Source organism: Fringilla coelebs (assembly GCF_963513975.1).
Source record: "Fringilla coelebs genome assembly, chromosome: 3".
In the NCBI taxonomy this organism is placed as follows: Eukaryota; Metazoa; Chordata; class Aves; order Passeriformes; family Fringillidae; genus Fringilla; species Fringilla coelebs.
The window spans coordinates 65972593-65996939 of NC_140030.1; the positions used below are offsets into that span (position 1 = coordinate 65972593).

Below are 24347 nucleotides of genomic sequence, written 5' to 3' on the forward strand. Positions count from 1 at the left end.
TGTTTTAATCTTTTGTGTAGTTTATGCAAGCCATCAAATTTAATGATTCTCATACCCTTTTTTACCTGTCATATTACAAAGAATTTAAATCAAAATATGCTCACTTATATTAGAAACTTGCTGGATGAGCAAAATAGGCATATCTTATCAGATTTTGTAATGCTGTTTATATGATGCTTTCGTAGTATTCCTGGTACAGTGAAATACAAAGTAAGGATTGAATATAAAAAATTGCTTTCCTGAAAAAGAGAAAAAGAGCCAACAAAGCAAGTTCAGTGGATATGCACTGAGCAGCAAACCCATCGCAAAAGGGTTCCACTGGCCAGAGTAGTTATATTTCTGGGGATTTCAGCAGAGAATTTACATTAGCACACTGAAGCCTGTCTTTTCACTTTTGTTAAAAAAATAATTATATATTTTAAAAAAAGCTTTGTGATGATAATGTCTTTGGCATTAGCTCAGAGATGCACGGTGTGGGGTTTTTTCCCCCAGTGTAGTTCTTAATCATATTTAAACCACACCACACTCCCAACAAAAATAAATAAATTTTAAGGAAAAAAAAAGAAAAGTCTTTAGGCATTCCATGTTTTCCAGTCCCTAAAGACTATGCTCTGTTGAGCTTCCAAACTTCTCTGGACAACCAAGTCTTGGTTATCATTGACCTAGAAACACAAATAAAGTCTCGTTTCAGTGGACGAGGAAATAAGAAATCAAGTTACATAAGATTATTGGTGCTGGAAGACATATTAATGAACATCATTATGCCTCATATTTTGTAACCTTTGCTCGATTAAGCAGGATCTTCCTTCCTGTCTAGTTGGATTTAGATCCTGTAGCATCTCTAGGGGATGTAGGACTTGCAGTTCTTGCTTCAGAAAAGACTAAGTTCTTTCTTGGAAAACTAACAGTGAAAAAAAAAATTAGTTTAATTTTTAAGAAAAAGCATAGCCCTCTGGTCTTTAAGAGTACCTTTTTAATGTCTTTTTTTATGCAATCTGTGTGACAATGAAGCTTGCTTCTGCCTCTGTGCTGTAGTACTGGATTCTTTTCTAGTGCACAAAGGAGGCCTTTCAAAGTCCTCACGAGGTTATTTAAAGTGTGGCTTTTCCAAACAGGCTTCAAAACATCTTTTTGTAATTTTAAAATGCTGTTGGATGAAAATGGAGGAAATAGCCTTCCTGGTTTTGAACTGTGACAAGTTCAGAAGAAAGTCAGTAATCCTTCCTTACCCTGAAGTGTCTCGCAGGGATGTACAGATGCAGTTTGAGATTGTCAGTTTACTGGTTATCAGTTTTTACAATGTCAGTGACAGCTTTGTGTTTCTTGTCTCTAAGCCTGAGCAGTAGTGACACAGCATACTTGCCTCTGTCTCTTTGGCTGCAATACTGCAAGGTACTTTGTTTGAGAGATGTTTTAGATGCTGATTTTATGTAATGGGTGTCTATTAGTACATATTCAGAGGTGGGTGGTGTTTTTGGTGAATAGCCATGAGCACATGCACTTCTCCAGAGAGAGAAGGGAAATTATAAAGAGACAAGACAGTCTCAGTGAAAAAGTACCCGTATTTCTGGCCTGAAGCATTTATTTTGATAAATCAAAGGGAAAATCTTAAGTAAGCTAACATTTATTTGCCTCTGGCAAGAGATCACCAGCATGCATAGCCTAATTCGCTTTTGCCCACATCTATTCTTTTAAATTCCTGTCAGTTTTGTTTCCTTGTGCATGCAGGCAAAAAGGAGGAATTTGCTGTAGATGTGACTCCCAGGTCTACACTCACACTGAACCCTTGTATTTGCACACTCTTTATTGACACTACAGCAGAAGAGAGAGCAAGTGGCAAACGGTAAACTGAGAGACAATTTAGAAAAATGCAGCCTTTGGCACTTCTCTTCGGTCCTTTTTGAGATATCTATTTAGATTCCTCTATTAAAATATAAATGTAAAATAATATATAGTTATTATGAAGGCAAACAGCTTCCTCTTTCTTTTTTTTCTTTTTTTTCCCCCACTCTCATATTTCCTTTTCTTCCCCTATTCTGGTGTTGGTCCCTGTTTGTCACTCATTTATCAGAACGTGTAGAATACTCTCTCATCTTCTAAGTCTCATGTGCTACATGTGTCTTTGTATCTCTAGGTATTAATGGTTGTATATTAGGTACCATTTTTCTCCTTCGTTATTTCTCTTGCCACATAGATTTTGTATGAAGTAGTAAAAGGTAACTGCATGGTGGGCTGCACGGTCTCAAGTTAAATATTGCTCTTTATTTGATTGTTTTCCTTATCAGATGGGGTAGACACATAAAATTGACTTTTACAGAGAGATGTGTACAAAAACTAAAACACTTGTGAAATTGTGTTTACATGTTCCATTAAATAGTATCTGACAGGAAGGAAGAGCATTTAAACATGCTATGCTTATTTTCTTTCTAGTTCATTCTTTAGTGATGGAGACAGCTGGCAGAGACTCAGTCACAACCTTTATCTCTGTATGATCTTTATAAACATCTCACTCTGAGTTTGCTCAATCATCCTGCTTATTCTTCCCATCCTGTTAAATGCCATGGATTATTTTTTCCATTTCATTTTAGTGTATAAAAGTAACAGGAGTTTTCAAGCACCGGCTGCAGAATGAAGATGAATAAGTAATTAAATGCTACAGGAGCTGCTGATTGGCACATAAGGCTACAGTGTGCTGAACTGATATGAGTTACAATAACATGCATCTTTACTTTCTTGAAAGAGTGCATAATGAGACCTGATTTAAATATGTTCTGTTTTTAAGAAACATCCCATGTGTTTTCTTTGAAATTAGCTTTGCCTTCATCTGTTGGAGCTATTAAGCAGATCTGCTCCTTGAATTATTCTGTGCAAGTCTGTAAAATTCAAAAGAAAAAAAAAGACTGCAAATTAACAGTGAGTAATTTTGGCTTCCACTTACTATGTTCAAGAAACAATTTTAAGGTGCAGCTGAAGGAAATAGGTGCTTTCAGGATACACTAAGCAGTGTAAAAATCACAATAGCAAAAGTTCTGTAGTTTTTAAATTTTCCAAGAGAGGAAAAGACTTCAGCTGCAAAGCATTCCCAACAGAAATTTTGTAATGCCCTGGTTTAGGCAATTTCTTTTAAAAATCTTACCTTACAAGAAGAGTTGGGTTTTATCAGATGTATCTTTAGAAATGCTTTAACTGTTTTAATTCGTAATGACAAAAGGAGAATGAAGTAATATCCTTGTCTGCTGAAGGAGGTGCATCTATTCTAAATAGCCACTGGAGGGGTATCTCTTGAAAAACTAAATAAACCTCTAAAATTTGTGATTGTACTTCTTACTATATAAAAACATTTAAAATCAGCAAATTCAGTATTGTAGATTTTGTTCCTTGCTGGGCTTTTTATGACTTACTTTCAGTCTGTAATGTTCCTCTAGATATGATTTTTCCAATGAAACCTTTATTTTGTCCTTTCAAGACAGATGAAATTTCAGCTCAAGATCAGATTTATAAGTGGGTTTCTTTTTTTGTTCTATCACAGAGAGGTTTGCTGGGACAAGAGATAGTGTTATTGGTATGCTTGGTTATCCTTGCATTGTGTGGTCTCATTGCTCTTCTTGTTTACTGGCAGAAACAGACAGAGAAATATATTGAGTATTGCTCAGAAAAGGTTATGCAAGTCTGAGTGCATTATTTTTGCACCTGCGGTATAAGAAAAAACCAAAACATAATCTAGGTAGTCTGTGGTGTGCTCAAGGTACTTTACTGCTAAATTATTTTAGTAGTATTATTTCAGTGTATGGTTTATTTTATGCTGAGAGAGTTCTCCATCAAAAATACTGATAAGTATTGCTATGGATGACTTATAGCTGATGAACTGTTTGGGCCAAACTCTTAAAATCTTTTGTTGTCAACTTCAATTTGAACTACTTCAATGGCAGGGATGTTGGTGAATTAAATCCAAGGTCTCTTAGGTCAAACTTTATTGAAGTGTTATTGAGGGCCAGGAGAAATTGATGAAAGACGCTATGTGAGGGTAAACAGGAGAGACAGAGTAAAAGAGATCCATCTCTAGATTGTTTCTAACTGCTTGAATTTCTTAGCAGACTCAAAGTGTGACATAGCCTCCTTTTTCTTGTGTGCTTTGGAAATATTTTGGAAGTTATATGGAGGGGAGAAAAGTAAATCTAGAAATATTCCCTACTTCAAAGTGTAGTAATCAGCCCTCTGTTTCCAACCAAATTTTTGAAATTAAATTGTGTTATATTTTACTGATGCATCCACACAGGAGCTACTAACCAAAAATCTTTTTTAAATGGGGAATTTTTCTACCCATACATACTGCCTTCTTTCTTTCTTGAAACAAATTCTTACCTAGAGAGTGCTTTAATGATTTGTAACCTGTGGATGATTCAAAGTGTCTTATTCTAGTGTGTGTAATGTGGAATTAAAATATTGATACATACTGTGAAGAACTGAAGAGATTCTTCAGGAATGTTGCTTTTACAATACTTCCATTTCTGTATTTATTTTTTTTTATAAAAAAGGCTTGTTTTTTAAATGGCAATTTTCATTACTTACTACTTATCTAGTATGTACTGAATTCTACAAAGAAATCATTGCTGTTCAGAAGTATGCAGAGAACACTGTTCTGAGGAGTGTTTGTATAAATACAACAGGTACTGCTTACTGGAAGTTGGACTGTATGATGCAGGTTCCTAAATGAAATGGAGGTTACTGTGCTTTCAGTGCTTAGGTTTTGTTGGGGTTATGTATTTATTTGCATGTTTGTGTATTTATTTTATTTGAAGCAATAGAATGGAAGGATTTGGAAAGATGAGGAAGATAAAGGAATGAAGTGGGGAAGGAGGGAGGAAAAGTAACATCTTGCCTCCTGCTGAGCTAAAGTTGAGATGAGGGTGTTTTTTGTGATTGTGGCATCAAGAGACTAAGTAATGAAAAGATAAGACAGCATTTGTGATGCTTTTGTGGTATCTGTTTTTCAAACTTTTCTGTGGTAGAACACTCATTTTATTATATAATGTTGTCAGCACTGGCTAACTGCTTTTTTTGATCTGGAATGAAACCTTAGCAAATTGTGACAGCAAAATAAGCCTTGCCTTCTAAATTAGAACAAAAAAATATATTGTAAAAAATAAACATAACATTTTAATAAAGTTTAAAGTATCTTCTTTTCTGTTTCTGTGTGTAGAAAATAATGCAAATAAAACAGGAAAAGCAGCTTCCTTCTAGGTGGGACAGATTTATGCTTTATGCTGGAAGAAAATGCTTAATAAGAAACATAACAGCTGACTACTTATAACCTTTTTTTTTTAAAGCTTGGTTATACTTAAACCTTTAATAAAGTCATAAGTGATGGAGAGCATAATATCCTGAAATTTATTTCTACCACCATAAAAAAAAATCTTACATAAAAATTGATTTTTTCTCTTTCTGCAAAGAATTTTTGCATAATAAAGATCAAAGTATTTTTAATTAGTTTAAAAAAATTGCTTTTCCAGAATGTATTATCACAATAAAATTTGATACATGTTTTCTAAATTCTAAAAATATTAGTCAATAGCAGACAGAAACATGTTTCATTTTCTAAGAAATGTTAATAAGTTTTGCAATTCACCTTAGCATTTGTGAAATAATTTCCTGAAGTCTTAGTAGATGCTGTTATTCCAGCTATCAAAAAAGTAAACAGTCTGTTGTAGCAATCTAGTATATATTAGCAATCCTGTTGAAAGCAATAAATCCATTAAATTTAGTTTCTAATGGAATTTTAATGTAGTAGTTTGTTTGTTAGGCTCTTTTTAAACTTACCATCATCACCTTTCTTCAAGTCAACTTCCTAAAAATTACCCTTCCAGCCTCAATTTCTTGCTCCTTCTATTTTGTAAAATTTGTATTTTTATCTTGCAGTCTGATTAATGTTGGCTATTACTCACTCACTAGGCAGGTCTGGTTGGAGAGATGAAAACAGAGAAAATGATATTGTTCACAATGTCAAGTTACAAATGCCTCCTTCTTTCCCTTCCCAAAAGGCGCTGAGGCGTGAACTGAAGGAAAAAGAGCAAACCGTTCTCAATGCTGTGGACCAGGCACGAGTTTTCCTTGCTGACCAACCAATTGAGGGGCCTGAGGAACCAAGGAGGAGCTTGCATTCAAAAACAGGTCAGAAAATACTCACTGCTGGTGGGAGTAAAAAAAAGAGAGAAAGGACTTGCATGTCTCTAGTGCATATTTTATATCCCAGTTACTTACTCAGACCTCAGAATTTTCTGAATGGCATCCTGATGTCTTTTATTTCGATGTTTTAGACTCAAGGGTTACTTCTCTGCTTTGTAAGATTTTAATGGAAACTTGTAACTTTTTAATGGAAGAAGTAGAAACATGTCTTCTGCCTTTTCCAATTTTTGGTTCAAAACACTTAAGATAGTTCTGTTCTTTTTTCTCAACATAATAACATATACACCTTAAATGTAGTCAGAATAGTACTTCAAGGTTCCCATTCAAACATCCATAAGTCTATTGAAAAGTTTTACTCCACAAATAGAAATAAGCATGTTTAGTAGTGTATCTCATTAGAAGTAAAATAAATTTACTTTAGGAAGGAAGTCATTACAGAATCCTTAGGATTTGAATATTGGGTGAATCATTGCTAAGGAATGGAACCACAGCTATGTTAGAAACTGTTTTTGCATAGTATTTGTTGAGATATTACTCTAAATATCAGAGACCTGCAAAAAGTTGATAATTTTTCTCTACTTCCCCACAACCACAAAATAGGAAATTACCTCTGTAAGTTCTACAGTTATATCTCTGATATAAGCTACAGCATTATGAAGTCTTACTTTTAGTTACACAAGAACTGTTCTTGGAAAAGGTAATAATCTGCTTTTGCAGAACTGTCCGTTGCTGTAAGGTGTGAACAATTTACTGTTCTATATAATTTACGAAATTACAGTATATCTGCTTTTATCAGGAGTTAGTTTTTTATTTCCATGCATCATCTTACACATCTCCATTGCAAGCTTCTTAAGTTTGTTCACTGGAAACAAGTAATCTCCTGCATCCATACTTTGTGTTATTTCTGTACAAATTTTTACATGGTTTCATATTCCCTAGTTCAACTTTATCACTAAGTCTGAATAGCTGGTGATTAAAGCCAGTGAACCATTTATCTCATTGATTAGTGCTGCTGGTACCCTCGCTTGACTTCTGTTTTGAGCTCCTGACTCCTGAAAATATTCCTTTTCTCATTACTCTCAAACCCATTTGCTTTACGGCGTCTCTGATGTTTTAGTTGGTCTAAATCACAAGCAACCTTGTAGTTGAAAAGTAAGGGTGCTCTCTGTATATTTGTTCATTCTTTCATACAGAAGTTTGAAATTGCAGGTTCTCTTCTCAAAACCATAGAACCTCTCAGTGCAAATGATGCCAGTACATAAAACCTTGCCAATGCAAAATGTTCATTTTCTAACAGGGTTTGATATCAATGATCTAGTCAGTGTTGATTGATGGGATGCAAACTGCAAACACAAACTTTAGATCATGAGATGCATCATAAATTCTTGCTATCCAGTCTATTATGATGAAAATTATTATTATTTTGTGTTATACCAATGGCATCAGTATAAGAGGGAATTTGATGACCGTAGTAAACTGCATCACAATGACATCCATGGTCTGCAGGTGATGTGTGCATGTCTCTGGTCTAGTCATCATATTTAAAAAACAGTCATATTTCAGACTGGGAAACCTCATATATGTGCACTGAACTTCTTTTCCTCTTTCTTCTTCACACTCAGTACTTCCATGGACTTTCTTTTTTGAGCATGTGATGGGTTAGTCTTGACTACCAGCCAAACTCCCACCCATCCACTTATGTCTTCCACTGCAGTGGAAAGGAGGCAGGAGATGGGAAGAACAGGAGTGAGAAAGCTCATGGGTCAGGATGGGGATCAGATGGGTCACAGATGCAGATCCCATACAAACTACTGTTGTGGACCAAACAGGTTTAGCTTGGGGCAAACAAACTATTGCCATTTAAAACAAATAATTAAATACTAAGCTGGTTTGTAGTGGGGAAAAAACCCTCGCAAATATTAAAACCGCAACTTTTCTCCTGCCTTTCACAGACTCAGCTTTACTCCCTCATTCCTGTCCCTTCCCTGCCTTGTGATGCTCAGAGAGGCAACAAGTGGCATGAGAGGCGGGAAGGTGGTGACTTCATGGTTAGCCTAGCAGTTTCTTTCTCCTGCTTCCTTCCTCTCACATCTTTTCTCTGTGTGCTATCTCTGTGGGGAAAATCTGCCTTACCATGGACTTTGGTGTTCCCTCTGCTGCTTCTCCTATTGGTTCCCTCCTCTTCTCTGGTATTTTCTGTTTCTTAAATACACTTTCCCTCAGGTGCCACCAGTGTGGCTGAGCGCCTCAGGTGTGCCCCGTGGTGAGTCACTGGAGTCTGCTGTCCCTGGCACTGGGCAGCTCCAGCCTCTTCTCCCAGAGACCCCTGTGAAGCTCCCGCCGCCGGCAGTGGGCACTCACACCCTGTGCAGAACAGGCCTGCACTTTTTGTAGATTAATAGACCTTCAGGCCAAAAGGCATCTTTAAATCATTCTGCCTGAGCTCATATATATATGTAATAAGCTGTTAATTTTCACCTCGGAGTGAGTCTAGTAAATTTTTTTCTGGCAACTGATGCCACCAGTCTCCAGAAAACTCAATCTCTGAATTAGAAGACAGCCAGAGGCACACAATTTTTCTTCAGATTAACCATTATCAGTGAAGGGTGTGGGCTTTAGTTTGCTTTTAAGATGTTAGGTTTTTTTTTCTGTCAGCCTCTTGGTATGTGGTGGTCTCTGCAGCTGATTAAAGTTAACTTGTTAACGTCAATGAAGTCCACTTCACGTTGATAAACATGGAGTGTGGTTATGGATTCTAAATTGCCAGTCTGTTTTCTAAAAATATTGACAAACAGTCAACACTGCACAGTCTTGATTTGAACATTGCTCTGGCTGGTTCTGTAATAGAAATAGCAAAACTATTTTACTAACTCAAACTTGCATTAAATGGAAATCACAGTTTCTTGAGGCTATTTCTTACCATGTACAAGGGAAGGGGTCGTTTGGGAGGAATGGTTAGCTAATCTGAAGATGATAAAGGTTGTGACATTGTTTTCTATTTTCTTCAACCTCTGAATCTAATTTTTTTAATCAATATTTTTGATCATTTTCTCCTTCACCACAGGTCTTTTTATGCCAGGGAGGGCATTGTTGCAAGAATAAGACAGATTTAGGAGAAAATTGATCAGAATCAGTTTTGAACTTGTCTGACTGAGACCTGTTTGAAGGACTTGTGCATATATATATATATATATATATATATATATATACACACACATATATACATTTATTGTTCCATCCAAAGAGAACATTTGTTAAGCATGCCTTATGATAACCCATTACTTTCTGTAATGGTCTTGTTAATTTCAAACATATGACAATAATGTAGTTTCAAGTTATGAGTAAGCCCTGGTTTCTTCTTTCCCCATCTTCGCCTTATGCTTCTTGTGCTGGCCTTCTGCTGTACCAGAGAGTAACTGGCACATTCAGACAGAGTTCTCTATCTTCCAGGAAACTACTTTCTTAGTCAATTTATCTCCCATCTGTCTTTTCTTCTGCTTTTGTTTTGCCATGTTTCTGTAGAGAGGAGAGGCCCCATCACAAAAAACAAGCTTCACAGTCTTCCTGTATTTGAGCTGCCCCAGCATCTGAAGAGAGCTGATTGATAAGCCAGCAGGCCAGCTGCTGAATTTCATGGATGGATAGGAAAAAAGAAATTGAAAATACTTATGTTTTTAGCATTTTTTGTCACTTGTCCATAGTATAGAAGAAAACTTTGATCTAAAAATGTTAATTATATTTCTCTGTGGCATAGTTACATCTGGCTTCTTAATTCCATGTACAGTAAGGTTACAGGCCATTGGAAAGACAAAGGAAAGCAGATTTTCATATTTTATGTCCCCAGGGTTTTATGAACTGATGATAAAACTTTGCTGAAATTCTGCCCTTACATTTCCACTGAAGCAGTGGAACATCCTAGCAGATCATCACAGGCTACTACACTGATTCTCATTGTAATAGTGCATGGCTCTGGGAGTCTGCAGTGTTGTCCAACAACTTTAGTAACTTAATTTTTTTAAGACAATTAGATTCCTAGCTTTGAAAGCCGCTATTTGGTAGCAAAGGTTGTTGTGTTAAACACAGCATTTAAAAATAAGTGTTTACCATCTGTTATCTCCTATTGATTGAATAGAAAGCCCCATAAATCACATCTGTGTTATAAAAGAAATATGTTAATGAGCATCAGTGAATGGTATGTGGATACTTTATTTAAACTTGTAGAGGGACAATATCTTTACCTGTTTCAGGCATAAATAAAAGCTGCAGTTTTTTCCTTACCATCACTGACGTTTAGGTAAATTTCTCTGCCGCAATATTTCCTTTTGCAAGGAAGATCTCACCAATAATAGGCATATTCTTTTCTAATATATAACAGGTATATAGCAGGCAGCATTTCTAGTATCTATTTCTATTCCAAATCACTTGTGTTTATTCTCTAGCTATCATACACTACTGGGATTTTTTTTTCCCTCTGCTGTGCAGTTGGACTGAGTATGAAGTCTTGACTGTAAATTAGAAGTACTTAGGAGAATGAAGAGGATGTAGCCCACTGGAAGTCAGTGGAATCATATCCAGAAACTAATTACACTATTTTTAACATTGCTGCTTTTGTTTTAGTTGGAGCTTATTCCCTCATGACTTTTACCAGTTTCTTCCTATGATAAGAGAAATGTGCATTTACCCATGAGACAATCACAAAATACTTCTCTCTCTTGTTTTCAAAATTAGGGTTTTTAGCTCTTTTACAAGTTTAGTCCACTTTGGTAAAGCTTTGAAATTCTTCCTGTAGGGTCTACATGGTTGTCTGCTTGGAGCCATATTAGTAAAGTTCAAGGAAATTGTTTCCACTTGCTGAGTGGTGTGGAGTGGAAACTTAGAGGATTTTAATGGAAACAGGCTGGCTGCAGTTCAAAATGGTTAATTTTATTATTGGTTAATTGTTTGGGGGTTTTTTATTCATGAGGACCTTGGGATATAAACCTAGTCATATTAATTCCTGACTTGTAGGCTCTGTTGCGTCCCAGTTTTATCTGAAAAACGGGATGTTCTCTGGGTGGAAACATGTTTACATTTAACATTTAACCAACTGCTGCTTGTTCTTAAACTTCCTGTTCCCATCACATCAGGGCTAAGTTTTCTGTCAAGGTTGTTAGAAACTCAGGCAATGCTTTCTCTGCAGCAGTGCTAAAGACTTCATGATGCAGTGGTAGCGCTGCTTTTGGATCTTCTGTGTAGGAGTTTGATCATGGCCATCGTGCCTCTTCTAATGCTCTGAAAGTTTTCAAAGTGAGCACAGTGCTGTGTCATCCATTGTTTTTGCTGCAAAGATTGATAGAACCAAGGAAGAGATAATGTTTGATGTCATGTGAGAAGGAGGCAATATGAAATCATCCCCAGTTTCAGTATATTGGATTAAGAATTTAGCAGAAGTGAAAAGAAATTATTGTAATTTTGGCAAGATGAAAAAAGATCACTAGTTCAAGGCTACATAATAAGGATTATTCAGTTGATTAGAATTAAAACTGCTACAGCTAAGTAGTTTGAGGTCTAAAATAAATTCTTAAGCAAGAAGAATTTTCTTCACTACTATAATCCATATATGTAAGCATGCAAGGAAACTATATGCTGAAAATTCAGTCCTGAAAGTTTTCCTTCTATGGCACTCAGTCTGTGCTAGAGATGTAGAAAAGCTGTTGGAGTTTTCAGTGCTTTGTCTGTGACAAAAAATGTATATTAAAATCAAGATTTTTTTCACTACAGAAGAGGAATTCTTTTCCCTGACTGCAAGGTCAGTTAATATCTGTCCTCTCCTGTAAACAGATGGTCCAGTGAATATAGGCTGTTCTTACTCTCTGAGCAGCTGCTGAAGTGAGGATAATGTAATAAGTAACATTAAAAAAAAAAAAAAGGAGTGGGAAGATACCAATCAAACTGGTGATTGAGAAGACTTTATATTAAGTAGGAAAAAAAGACCAACGACTATTGTGTAAAATTTTTTCACAGCAAAAAGGAATCCTGTCTGCTGGTTTGTGTAATGACAGGCTGGTTAATGAATTCCAAATGAATAGAAGAAAAATCTTACTGTTAAGACACTTTCTTTGAGATTTACAATTTTATGCCATGCAACCAGTATCTTGAAGAATATGATCTCTGCTTGAAAAAAAGTAATGTGTTGCTCATTAATAACTTGGGCTTTTGTGATGGAAAACATAAAGTTATACAAGATGTATTTCTGTTAAATGAATATATGCTGAATGGTTTATAGCTCATAAAAGCACATATTTTGCTCTATTTCTCTAGTAAATGTCTTTTTAGTGCAAGGTTTACAAGCATTTCCAAAGCTTTTGTAAAATAAAGGAGTCTTCAATGAATTAATATTTTTCAAACACAATATGTAGTAGATATCCTTGCATAATAACATTGATTTAACAGATGGTCTTCAAACATGTTTTGGGTTTCAGTTCTGTTGGGATACTTATATCACCCCAATCATTCTGGAACCTTTTTCCCGTCCCCAAATAAGGGAATAGCCCTTTTGTGAGTAAAGCTGCCTTGTTTTAGCTGGCCAGACAAATAAAGTTAGTCTATTGTTCCCCTCTTCTAGTCATTGAATCATCAAGCTTGGTAGAGACTTGCAGGATCATCTAATCCACTTGTTAACTGAGGGCCACCATAACCACCCCTGAACCTATCCCCAGATGCTGCAGCCACTTTTCTTGTTATTGCCTCTGTCAAAGCAAGAAGCACTCATTGGATCTCCTGTGTCTATGCTTTCAAGGAAAGCTAAAGAGTTTTGTAAGATTTTCAGCCCTTACTGTGAAGCTTTCCACGTGTTCTCTGTCAAGTGACCAATCTTTTTAACTGACTAATAACCTAGCTTAGACCTGCACGGGTCTTGCAGCATTCTACCCTTTCATGCAGAGTTGGTAGGTTTTGGCTCTGACAACAGATAAAGGACGATGTGACTGCATGATGTTGGCTCAAAGTGGTAGACTGCAGCTTTGTGTATATGGAATGTTGCCTTAGTCCAGTTTCTGGGTATAGTGTCCCCTGTATTCACATGTTCAAGGTGCCAACAGGGGAGGCTTTATCCAATCAGTCTGCAATTTTCTCTCCCCTCTCAATGAAGTTTAGTACTGCCTTGCCTTATGTAAGGTGTTTCACCTCTGGGAGTTCCCTTAATCCTCATTTATAAGTCTTGCAACTTTCACTGCTGAGGTTTGGTTGCTCACAACTTACAGCTGTATGACAGGAAACCTCAGCCTGTGAGAGAACCTGTTATACTAAATGCTGGTCCTTAGGTACAGCTTAACTTCTAGATTGTTCATTGTCTCTGGACTGCAGTGAATTCCCATTCATTCATCAATATTATTATTCTCAAAGGTGAATTATTCCAAAAGTACTTATGCTAACAACTTCTTTGATGCCTTTACATAGGCATTTTGTAGCTGCTCTTTTCAGTGTAAAAGAATTTCTTTTCCTTAAAGAGGGTTTTACTTAGAGCATGGGCTTTATTTCTTTTCAAAAGAAATAAAGAAATATTGTCTTTGCAGAACTTGGGGTAAGGATCATTCCAAAACTGTGTTGCGCTATAATGCAATTTATTCTACTGTGAAATAGAGAGACAAGGTGCAATTTATCACAGCACAGCTTTGGTCTTCATCTTTGTTCTGGTGTGTCAGTATTGCAAATTGTAGGTTAGTGCCACGTCTCTGTATCCCAGAGCTACATACATAGTTCATATCTCTTTGCATCTAGTAAAGCATTGTGGGAGTTTTTCACGGTCATTTCATTCCAAGTTTCTCCTCTGCAACACCACCTTGCCACTGCAGTGTCCCTAAGCCTGGCTACAATCTCTGCTTTTGCAGGCAGAGTGCACATAGGCAGTGCTTTAATGTAATAGCTTATGACACCCAACAAGTCACTGAAATATTAACCTAAGACACCTGGTAAGCTCAAAATATCTATTGTACTGCTCAGCTGCACTCTTTCTTTGGATGGCTCTCTCTTCTGAGCTCAAAACATGCGCCACAACCCACAGGCTGGGTATTTGTCTCCCTTCCCTTGATGCTGTTGGCTCTTTTTGATTGCTCTTGCCTTCCATGTGCTCTGGTTACCATTCCTTGTTTGTTGTTTCTCCTACATAACCACTTCCCAGCAAGGTCCTTGTGCTTTTGAGCAATACCCTCTCCTCCCTATACCAAAAATTGTAATACAAATTGCAGTTGTATTGTGGGTTGATTTTTGTTCACTTGGTTTGTGTTTTCTTTTTCCCAGATGGCATCTGGATTGTCTTGTTGAAAACTCTTCTAGTTGTTGTAGTCTAGAATATAACAATACCTATATGGGCTAACAAGATTTGAAAAAACTTCAAAAGAAAAAACAGAGGAAATATGTGGAACTGGTGGGCAGAAATTCTAGTTGTGATCCAAACTACTACCTTTACTTTTTTATCTTGAAAAAAGTGACTTCTCAACAACAAATTGGAGTGTATTTCAATGTTTTATTTTGTGTTAATTACTCACAATATGCTTTTCTGTATTGGGTGCTATGGGACAACAGTTGCATAAAAGAGACACAGTTGGGTAACTTTTGCAACCATAACTGTGCATTTAATTTGACATTCATCTGGCCTTTGTGAAGCAAAAACCTCCCTCCCACACAATCTGTCTGTTGCCCCTCACCTTCCTCCAACCACAGTAGCAACTCCAAGCTCAGTCAGTTATAATGATTTTAAAGACAGTCTATCAGTAAATGGAAGATGGTATGTCTCATCTGACTTCTGACAAAAATGGTACTTTCATCTTTGCATGATTGTGTATAATTTATTCATAGGCAACACTTGAATTTTAATCACAAGAGTACTGTGATAAACCTTTTCCAGGGCTTTTATATAGGACTGAATAGAAGGCCAATTGGCTTAGTTTCAGTGCATGTCATGTCTCTGCCAGTTCTTTTGTTCTCAGTTTTTTGCATTATAGTTTCCTCTGCTTGCTTTTATGTAGAAGGGGAATCCTCTGAGACTGGCTATGTTTGTTTGTCATTACTGAAGCAACTCTTCTCTGATGAAGGAAGCTTCCCGTGAGTTTTTTTCAGCAAGGACCCCCAGGCAATAGACAGCAGGAGCTGCTGGGGATGTTTTAGGATTTTCTTTTAGCTTTCAAGCTGTCTGGGTCTTGCTCAGTCTCAAGTTGAAGGTTTCCCGGGTTTCTGGATTGTGTGGGATCTAGACAAATAAGCCTGAAATTTGTGAGAAGTAGTACACCATAAGCTTAATGCTTTTTCAGTCAACCACCTCATTAGAATATTTGTAGGTTTGGAAAAGTTATTTAAACCAGCCTTTTTAGATTTTGGTATTTACACAGAAAAACTGATGTAGTGCTGCGGAACGTGCCCCCCATGGTATTTAGCGTACCTTGGGTTTTGCTACTGAATATGCTGGTGCCACAGTGAAAGGTGGTGGTGAGAAATCCAGGAACAGAGCACTGTCCATGCTCTTTCTATGTGAAATGATGCCAAGACTACCTAATGAAGTTTCCAGGATGGAAGAAGTATCTTCTATTTCATTTCCCTGTCCCTCCAAAAGTAACAAATCATCAGTAAACTGCTTTTACTTTGTGGGTATCATAATTTATGGGAGTCTGGAATAGTTCCCTGCCTTCTGATCAAGAATTGTGTTGTCAGTAGGAGTGATTGAGGTTTATTTCAGTTACAGCAAGGTGGACGTTCTTCTACCTTGTACCTGCTGAAATAAATTATCAGTTGACACTGGACTTACTGACTGTCTTGGGTGTGTATTTCAGGCACACTATCTGTTTAACAAAAATAAGAAATAAACAGTATAACTGTTATTCCCCTCTGCAGAATTGACCCCTGAGGAGAAAGCCTTGAAGATTGCCAAAGCCATGCGTAAGCAGTCGTCGGAGGTAAAAGAGAAATGGGAGAACCTAAATGCCAGTGCCAGTATCTGGCAGAAGCAAGTGGACAAAGCATTGGAAAAACTAAAAGACCTTCAGTGTGCCATGGATGACCTTGATGCTGATTTGAAGGAGGCTGAAAATGTGAGGAGTGGCTGGAAACCTGTAGGAGACCTGCTCATAGATTCATTACCAGATCACATTGAGAAAACTACAGTAAGTGTGCAACTCCTGGGAAATATTTTGTTTGTTTGTGTGTCAGATCTTTCCATTCTAGTCCCTCTAGTCATATTAGATATTTATACACTGTATGCTGAAATTCTCATGTGCAGTATAAACTCTTTAAAGATGGTATCTGAAGTCTCAGATAAAGTCCAGGGCTGGGCCACATTCCCAGTTTTGGCTGGGATTACATAGGCACACCGATCTGTTTGGCATCAGGCATAACTCTTTTTAGAAAAACATTTAAAGATTTCTTAATCATACAGAAATACTTAGTTTTAATTTATTTTTCTCAACTTTCACAAACTAAACTTGCCTATTGTCTATTTTTGTTTGTGTTAGCAAATTTGCATTTGCTTTTACTTTAGCCTGGCTTCTCCGCAGGATTACTTCAAACTGAAGAACACATGCTACCCTATAATGTTGTTGTGGGCAAACCAGTTCTTGCTGCCTGGGTGCCATGCAGGGCTCAGCATCCCAAGGCATGGCAGCTTTTGATGGGTAGTAGTCATCCCCTGCCTAACTTCATGGCTTGGGTAGGGACCTGGTAATGCAAAGCTCCCCAAGAAGGAATATCTTCTGATAGTCCAGAAAAGCTGACTGGAAATAGTACAGTGCAGTGAATATCATGGGTTCCAGGAGAATGTGTGGGTATGCACATGTAGGTAGAGAAGGTTGCTGTTTCCGGCAAATTCAGCATTTGCTGCTAAGCTTCTGTTTCATAAACACATATTTTCAGTTTTTAAGCTTAAGAATGAATATAGCAAAGCATTAGAAGACCCTGGGGTTTTGTACCTGACCATCCATGTGTTCAGCATAGGATGCTGGTGTTAGAAGAATAAAATGGGCTGCAGCTGGGTTTCTGTAGATATTCTCTCTATGCATACAGTGTCTGTGAATTCACAGGGCTACATTATTGCACATGTAGCAGTGTAAGCATCCTCATTCTCCAAATTACGTAGTTACTTTCAAGGTTAATGGAACTGAAATCTTTAAAACAAAGGTAGTCAAAGGTGAGTTAATATCCAGACTGCTGTTGATTTGAAAAGAGTAATGAATCTCTTCTTTCTTTTCTTATATTTTAATGTGGATGCTAAAGCAAGAAATAAGATGCTAATGCTAAATAGCTTCTTGTTCTCATGCTAAGAAGCGATTTGTCATATCTTAATGACTTTTTCTGTAAAGTAGATGAAAGCAAAGTCTTTCAGATTTTCATTGCTCTGGAAAAACTGTAACATTTGCTGAAGCAATAGGGGCCTACTGGCTGTCCAGAAACCCAGTGTTTCTTTCTTAACAGTATGTTCTTTCTGTTCCTTGGCCTAATGAGAGTGATTATTGAAGGGAGATAAATAAATTGTCCAAAGAAAATACTTCCTTTACAGCTGTTTTGGGCTTGTTTAATGATGTTTAATCAAGCTGTTTACAGGATTGAGCACTTAACTGCTCACAGCAAACAAGAAATTTGAAGCATTTTTTAAACTGTAACTAAACTTGCATCAATTTTGTCTTAATACTGTATTTAGTTCGATTTGATTCAATAAGCCTTTTACTTCTTTTTAGGCATTGTAATAGCTTTACTCTCTGGTTCTAATCAGGTAAAACATTGTACTCCTTTTCCTTAGAAGATACATTCCTTCATGCTTTGCTAGTTCAATAATAGTTTTTAAATTGAATTTTTGTCAGCTGCTTAATACTTTAAAACTATAGCTACTAAACAATGTTTTTTCTTAAGAAGAGTTGGCAGGCTCTATGCTGCTAAAGCTCCTAATATAGCACTGTGTATTTCCTTTTCAAAGAGCTCTAGTGCCATACAGAACAACAAAACAACAATAAATTAAATTCTTTTAGAGGTGCAATTAGCTTATGGGCATTTCAGTAAGTTTCATACAGTTTTTCCTTAAAGGTGGATATGAGTGATACAGGAAGAGTATTGAAGTGAGTGAACTTTCTTTGCTGAGAACTACTTGTGTGCAGTTGTTTAGCATAAACTGCCACATCGGGCAGGTCAGCACCATGTGGAGCTTACACTTTTGTGCTGCTCAGATGTCAACTGAACAAAAGTGTTTCTTACACTTCTAGGCTTTTAGAGAAGAAATTGCTCCCATCAACTTAAAAGTTAAAACAGTGAATGATTTGTCCAGCCAGCTGTCTCCACTTGACCTTTATCCATCTTTAAAGATGTCTCGTCAACTGGATGATCTTAATATGCGGTGGAAACTTTTACAGGTATACTTCTGATCATGTACAGTAGGTGTGTGGGGAGGGATATTTCTCACTCTCCTCTGTTTCCTTAAAACATTCACCTCTTGCCATTTGTTCATTACTTCTGTCACTAAGATGTTATTCTGTTACTACCAATGCAACAAAAGGAGCTGCCTCTCCTGCTGTAGCTCGGCCAAAAGCTTTTCCTTTCAATCTATTTCAGCAGTTTATTTCAACAGGAAACTGCATTTAATTCTGGGAAAATAGTGGGAACTATTGCTGCATGGGTTTTTTGTGTGTCTTATAGCAGTAGATTTTACTGCATAAATCTGTGTCCCCAAAAACTGGTGTAAAAAATTCTGTTAAGTTTCCAGACTTGTGTAAAAGCTGTTTTATTGTGTCTTTGAGTGTTCAGTTGCTGTAGGAAATTTCACTTAAAGTGATTTAAATATTAGTAGAGCTATAACAAGATATATGCTATAGCAATTTAGCATAAAAAGCAGAAGAGGATATGCTTAGAGATTCATATTGCTTAATTATAATTATTGTGCTTGAATGGTCTGAGAAAGGTAAATCCGTGTGCCTGATTACAGCTGGGACTCATCCTTAGTTTCACAGTGAATGATTTAGTGAAGTTTCTTACATCAGCTAAAGTTCATTTATGAATTTCTGAGGTTTCTTCTTTTTTTTTGTGTTCTTTTTTGTAGGAAATACTTATCACATCTCTTGTGAGGGTGGTGGGAATGAATTTTCAAAACCTAGGCACCAGTTTGTTGGCCAGTAGTTTTGAATGAGTCACTCCTGAGAGTCAAAGCTGTTATTGTGTCATATCAGACCTTTCCTTTCCTAATATAATTTGGTAGTGGGATTTCTCTTCTTATTTTGTTTGTTGGTTTTGGGTTTTTTTTTTTGGTGGGGAGGTATTGTGTGTGTCCTCTCAAATATAGTTAACTAAGCAACCAAAGTACTGCTACTGCAATTTCAATTAGACTGAGGGGCATCATGTCAGCTGGTGAAACAGTCTTCCAAAATGGTTCTGTGCTGGAAAGGCAGCATGAGATCAATGCAATCAAACTGAGACCTGCTGACTGTAGGAATTTGAAAAACAGAAGGGTTGGGAGGAGGTCAGAAGTTTCAGCAGCTGGCTGTAGTCACCATGAAACTACTGTTGTTATTGATCTACAGTTCTCGCACCAGAACACTGCAAAATAGAAACATGATTCTCATTAAGCAGATGAAAGAAAAATACGTTGCCTTAAATAGGTGGATGTCAAATAATTGCTGCGACACACAAACAAATTGATTTCACTAGAAGAAATGTAAACAAGTGATGTTCTTATCATGACCTTGTTGTTGCAATGTAGATTTTGAGTGTATGTGTTTATATGTAGGTGTCTGTAGAGGATCGCCTGAAACAGTTACAGGAGGCACACCGAGATTTTGGACCTGCATCACAGCATTTTCTTTCCAGTAAGTTCCTTGAATTAATAGATGCATGTAAGATATGATGGCTTTCTCAAACGCTGACTGATCTGTACTCCATGTTTTCCTATGCCTTGAGGAAGTTCCTCTTCCATGATATTCTCTGTCTCCTTGTTTTTGTAGGGGTGTTTCATCTTCATAACTTCATTGACATTTTGACTGGTGGGCTTCTCACTCTGTCTTTCTGAGATGAGTGTGCTCTCATTGCTTTATTCTTTGTCCTCTCTGAAATGTCTGACCAGTGACTGTTCCAGAATCTTTGCATGTTTGACCACATCTTTTCATCCTTTGCCAACTCTTTCTTTCATTTTCTTTTGCTTCCACACTTGCTGGGATGGCACAAAAGAAGAGCTCCCTGTGTTTTTCTTTTTCTTTAAAGGCTCCGTGTCATACATTCCTGGAACTTCAAGTAAAGGGCTGGGAAAAGCAAACATGCATTGCTTCCTCAGGAACTATCCTTGCATCTTTTTAATAAACACTTTTGAGGTGTAAGCCTATAATCTCATCTACTAAGAGGACAAAAGCTGAGTTGATATAGTTGTTATGCATAGATAGGTTGTGGTATCGAGGTCCATGTCGGTTTCCTGATGTTCCAGCCTACCTGCCATCATCAGAGCTAATGAGACAGAATTTTAACCCAATCACCTCTCCTGTTTTTAACTGATTGCTTCTATAAAAATGATAACAATATTACAGGAGTTGAGGAGTCAACCTAAAAATGAGCAGATCTTTCCCAGAGATTCTGAAGTAGTGTATGTCAGTGTATAGATAATATAAATCACTGAATAAATCTTGGTTTTTTTTTTTTACTTATGTTACAATCATGTTCTTATTTTGAATTGACAGTTGGTTTTTCAGTAAACCAAACACAGTGTTTATAAAATATTACAGCTGTTATGCAAACCAGCAATTCCTGGAGCCCATTTCATCCTTTTTTTAAATTGACAGAACAAACAACTTTAAAAGTATAGGATTTATTTATTTTTTAAGGCCCTATTGGAAGTATTGCATACTGTTGACACAGTGATTTTGTAGCTCTTGCAGTCTCAAACTTGTAACCTGATCAGTACATCTATGTAATACCTTGTTAAAAAGATTACAGATCGAGTGCTACCTTTGGCACTGCTGAAGAATGCCAGATGAACTCTTTGTAAGACTAGTCAGTCTCTGTAAATAAAACAGATTTGGAAGCAATGTAGAAGTTGTTTCTCAGAATCTAGCTCTCTTATTCTAGTTGAGGGAGAATCAGTGGAAGAGTCCACATGTAAAACCTGCCAGGAAAGGTTTGCTGGTTTTGTTTGTCTTGGCCTGGATCGTTTCCTTGAATTGGCTTACAGCATGCCACAATAAAACACCGTGTTCACAAGTCTGAGTGGTGAACTGGGTTAAAACATTCACAGAGACTATGTAGTGCCTTATCGGCATTCCTCAGCTGTGTTTAGGGAATATTCTTCAGGCTTAAGGAGACATTCAGCTTGTTACATTCCAAAGTAAAAGAAGGGAGGTTTCCAGGATGGTTTCCATGTTGGTAGATACCACAGAGAATTACAGCTAAGTAACACAGTTTTGGAAAAACAAATAATACGTTGTTATTAATTTAAACCATTTGTTAGAAACAACCTCTTTCCCCACACCAACTACAACTAAAGGGTCGTAAAAAAAACACCACCAACAAAAGAAAAAAAACAACCAAACATTTTCTTGAGCTTTAGTTAAAGACAGAGTTAAAGAACTTATTACCTGCAACTTTATATAGTGTCTGGTAAATGTAAGTAAGGGACAGTAAATTCAGAAGTAAAATAATAATAGAAAAAAATTATTAAATCTGGAAAGTTGAAGGCTTTATCCTGACAGGTTGAAAGACTGTGTATTCTAAATCAAAAATTTCAAACCTTTTTAGCAGCAATAAGTGACTTCTAGCTGTGAGGAACAAATAGAATAGTAATCTGAATAGAGCAATCTCAAACTCCTAAGTCTGAGATTGATTATATATGTATGTTTTCGGCAAATCTTCATTTCCAAAGTTGCCCTTCTGAATTAGAGGGCAGATTTGTATCTGTGCTTATCTGACAGCAGCTATTTTCAGTTCACCTCACTTACCTGTTAGTCTTCCTCCAAATATTAAGAAGGAACCATAACTTGCCATCACACCATTTTTAACTGACTAGACCCCAGTTATCATTTAATCAGGATTTTTTGCTAGCAAGACACCTATTTTTGCCTGTTCATCAGTTTCATAGAATGATGGAGTAGCCCTGTTTGAAAGGGACTGACCTCAAAAGATCATGTAGGCCAACCTTCTATGGGAAAGGAAGCCTAGAAAAGATTATCCAGCACCCTGGTTCCACCCCAGTTAGTCCAGTGATTTCATCTCTGCAGTGGCTAGAAATGTTCCTGTGCTAAAACAACACAGTGCAGCATTCAATTCTCCTGTTTGACTTCTTGGAACACCAATTGCATGGATTCATGCAGACCATCACTATGAAAGGGCTTCAAAGTCTTTTTAAAGACTACCAAAGACTACCATATTAGCCCTTCATAAAATGTTCTGTGTTAGGAGTCTGAGGTAAAGCTGCATTAGTAAGCCACTGCAATCTACAATTCCTCCTTTTGCTGAGCTATTTGTCCCCTCCCATCACCGGGAGGCAGAATTTGGTTGATTTTTCAGTGCTTTTGAGATGGAAGATAGGCACTTTTCAAGCTAGTTACTGATCGGTAAATTTTACGCATCCCTAACACAGATAATGGTGAAGAATCCTTATAATCCACTATTCCTTGCAAAAAGATTGCTTTTTGCTGCCTCCTGCCTTTAGAAATAGTAACTTGATTTTTCTGTAATAATTTTATTTTCCAAGGCTCACGATCCACTACTGTCTGTTACATCTCTTGTATGCTTTCTAAGACAAATCCATGAACATCCACAGAGCACTGGCTCCACATGTTCCCTAACAAATAGCTTATGTCTCCAGTGGCCTGCTCAAAGCATCTCAGCCATACTAATACTTCCAGGCCTGCTAGTGAATGCCAAGCTGAGAATTACTATGTTCAGTTTTCATCAGTGATTTTTAAGAGAGAATGGTAATCTCATTTTCCAGACTTTCCTACAGCAGAGAGCTGGCAATGTTTTACAAAGGTTGTTCCCAAATAAATAAAATATTACTTGTTCCATAATAATTAGTCATTTAATTGATTACATTGCTTACTTCATATTTATGTCAGTGTAGAATATCTATATCTGTCATAGCAAATAAATTGTAGTTAAGCAAATTCTTACTTAGCTGACATAATTCATGTACTAGAACAGGAGCCACCATAGGTGCCAAATTGTGATACTAGAGAATGAAACTCTAAAGCTGATGGCCACTTTCACCTATCAGGTTGATTTTATGTTTTTTTCCCCTCAGATTTATGAAGGCCTAAGGATTATTTTTTAGTAAGCTACATCTGTTTGAGCATTTAGCCTTTACTATGTTTTTTCTTTACCTATGTCTTTATTGAAATTGTTACCTTCTTCAAATAAAGATGGAATTTTCTCTTGTTTTTTCCAGTAAAGAAAGTGGTTTACTTTATTTCTGTAATTGCCCAAATATTATTCCCAGTTAATCTGTCTTTCAGTACATGAATATTTTTTTAATTATAAACCATTGTATTTTGTGTGATTTAGGAAGAGGTCACAGCCATGAAACCCTTGGGCACCAGCCAGCTGGTAGCAGGGCCAGACCTATCTCTGTGTAGCTGCAACAACCTGTGGGGCTTTTACAGCTTGTAAGGCTTCACTGCAGTTTAGAGGGGTCTTTAGGGAAGAGGAGAGAGTTACTTTCAAGTGGATTTTTTTTTTTTCCCAGAGGGGGATGAATCCTAAAGTGGGCCAAGCTTGCAGAAAATTACATTAATTGAGAGTTTAATTACTTGAGGTCCAGTGTGGATCAAAGCTGTGTCTCATTTTACCCAGGCTCTAAGTGGAGGCTGTTAGGACCCGAGAGCAGGCACTCCGTGTCAGAAGCCGTGTGTGTGCAGTGTAAATCCATCCCATTGTGGTGGTCGCTGTTCCTGCCCGTTCTTTCCATCTCTGCTTCCACAGGGAATCTTGTGCAGGGAGTTTTTTCATGCTGGAACCCTAATTACCCAGGCACTAGTCTGGTAATTTCTGATATGTGTACCTGTAACTCTTCAGTAAATAGCTATTTTTAAGTTGAGCACCAACAGTCTTGTTGTCCTGAACACTTTTTACCTTTTATATCTTGGGATCTTTAAGTCAGCAGAGTTGCAGTGTCATGTATGACTTCATGCCTTTTTTGACTCAGTGTGCAGAAACCTTCCTGATATTGTGGATGATATCTG

General features: G+C 37.1%; 1 protein-coding gene across 4 annotated transcripts in view; it reads left to right on the forward strand.

The window, feature by feature from the left end:
- UTRN (utrophin) overlaps positions 1 to 24347 on the forward strand; it is a gene marked incomplete at its 5' end in the record, with an annotated part of 335751 nt that overhangs the window by 240977 nt on the left and 70427 nt on the right. For all 4 annotated transcript variants that reach the window (XM_084203642.1, XM_084203643.1, XM_084203641.1 and 1 more), the window contains 4 exons: positions 6039 to 6168; positions 16048 to 16316; positions 18402 to 18548; positions 19916 to 19994. In XM_084203642.1, coding sequence (XP_084059768.1) covers positions 6039 to 6168; positions 16048 to 16316; positions 18402 to 18548; positions 19916 to 19994 — 625 coding nt within the window. The remainder of the gene's footprint in view (positions 1 to 6038; positions 6169 to 16047; positions 16317 to 18401; positions 18549 to 19915; positions 19995 to 24347) is intronic.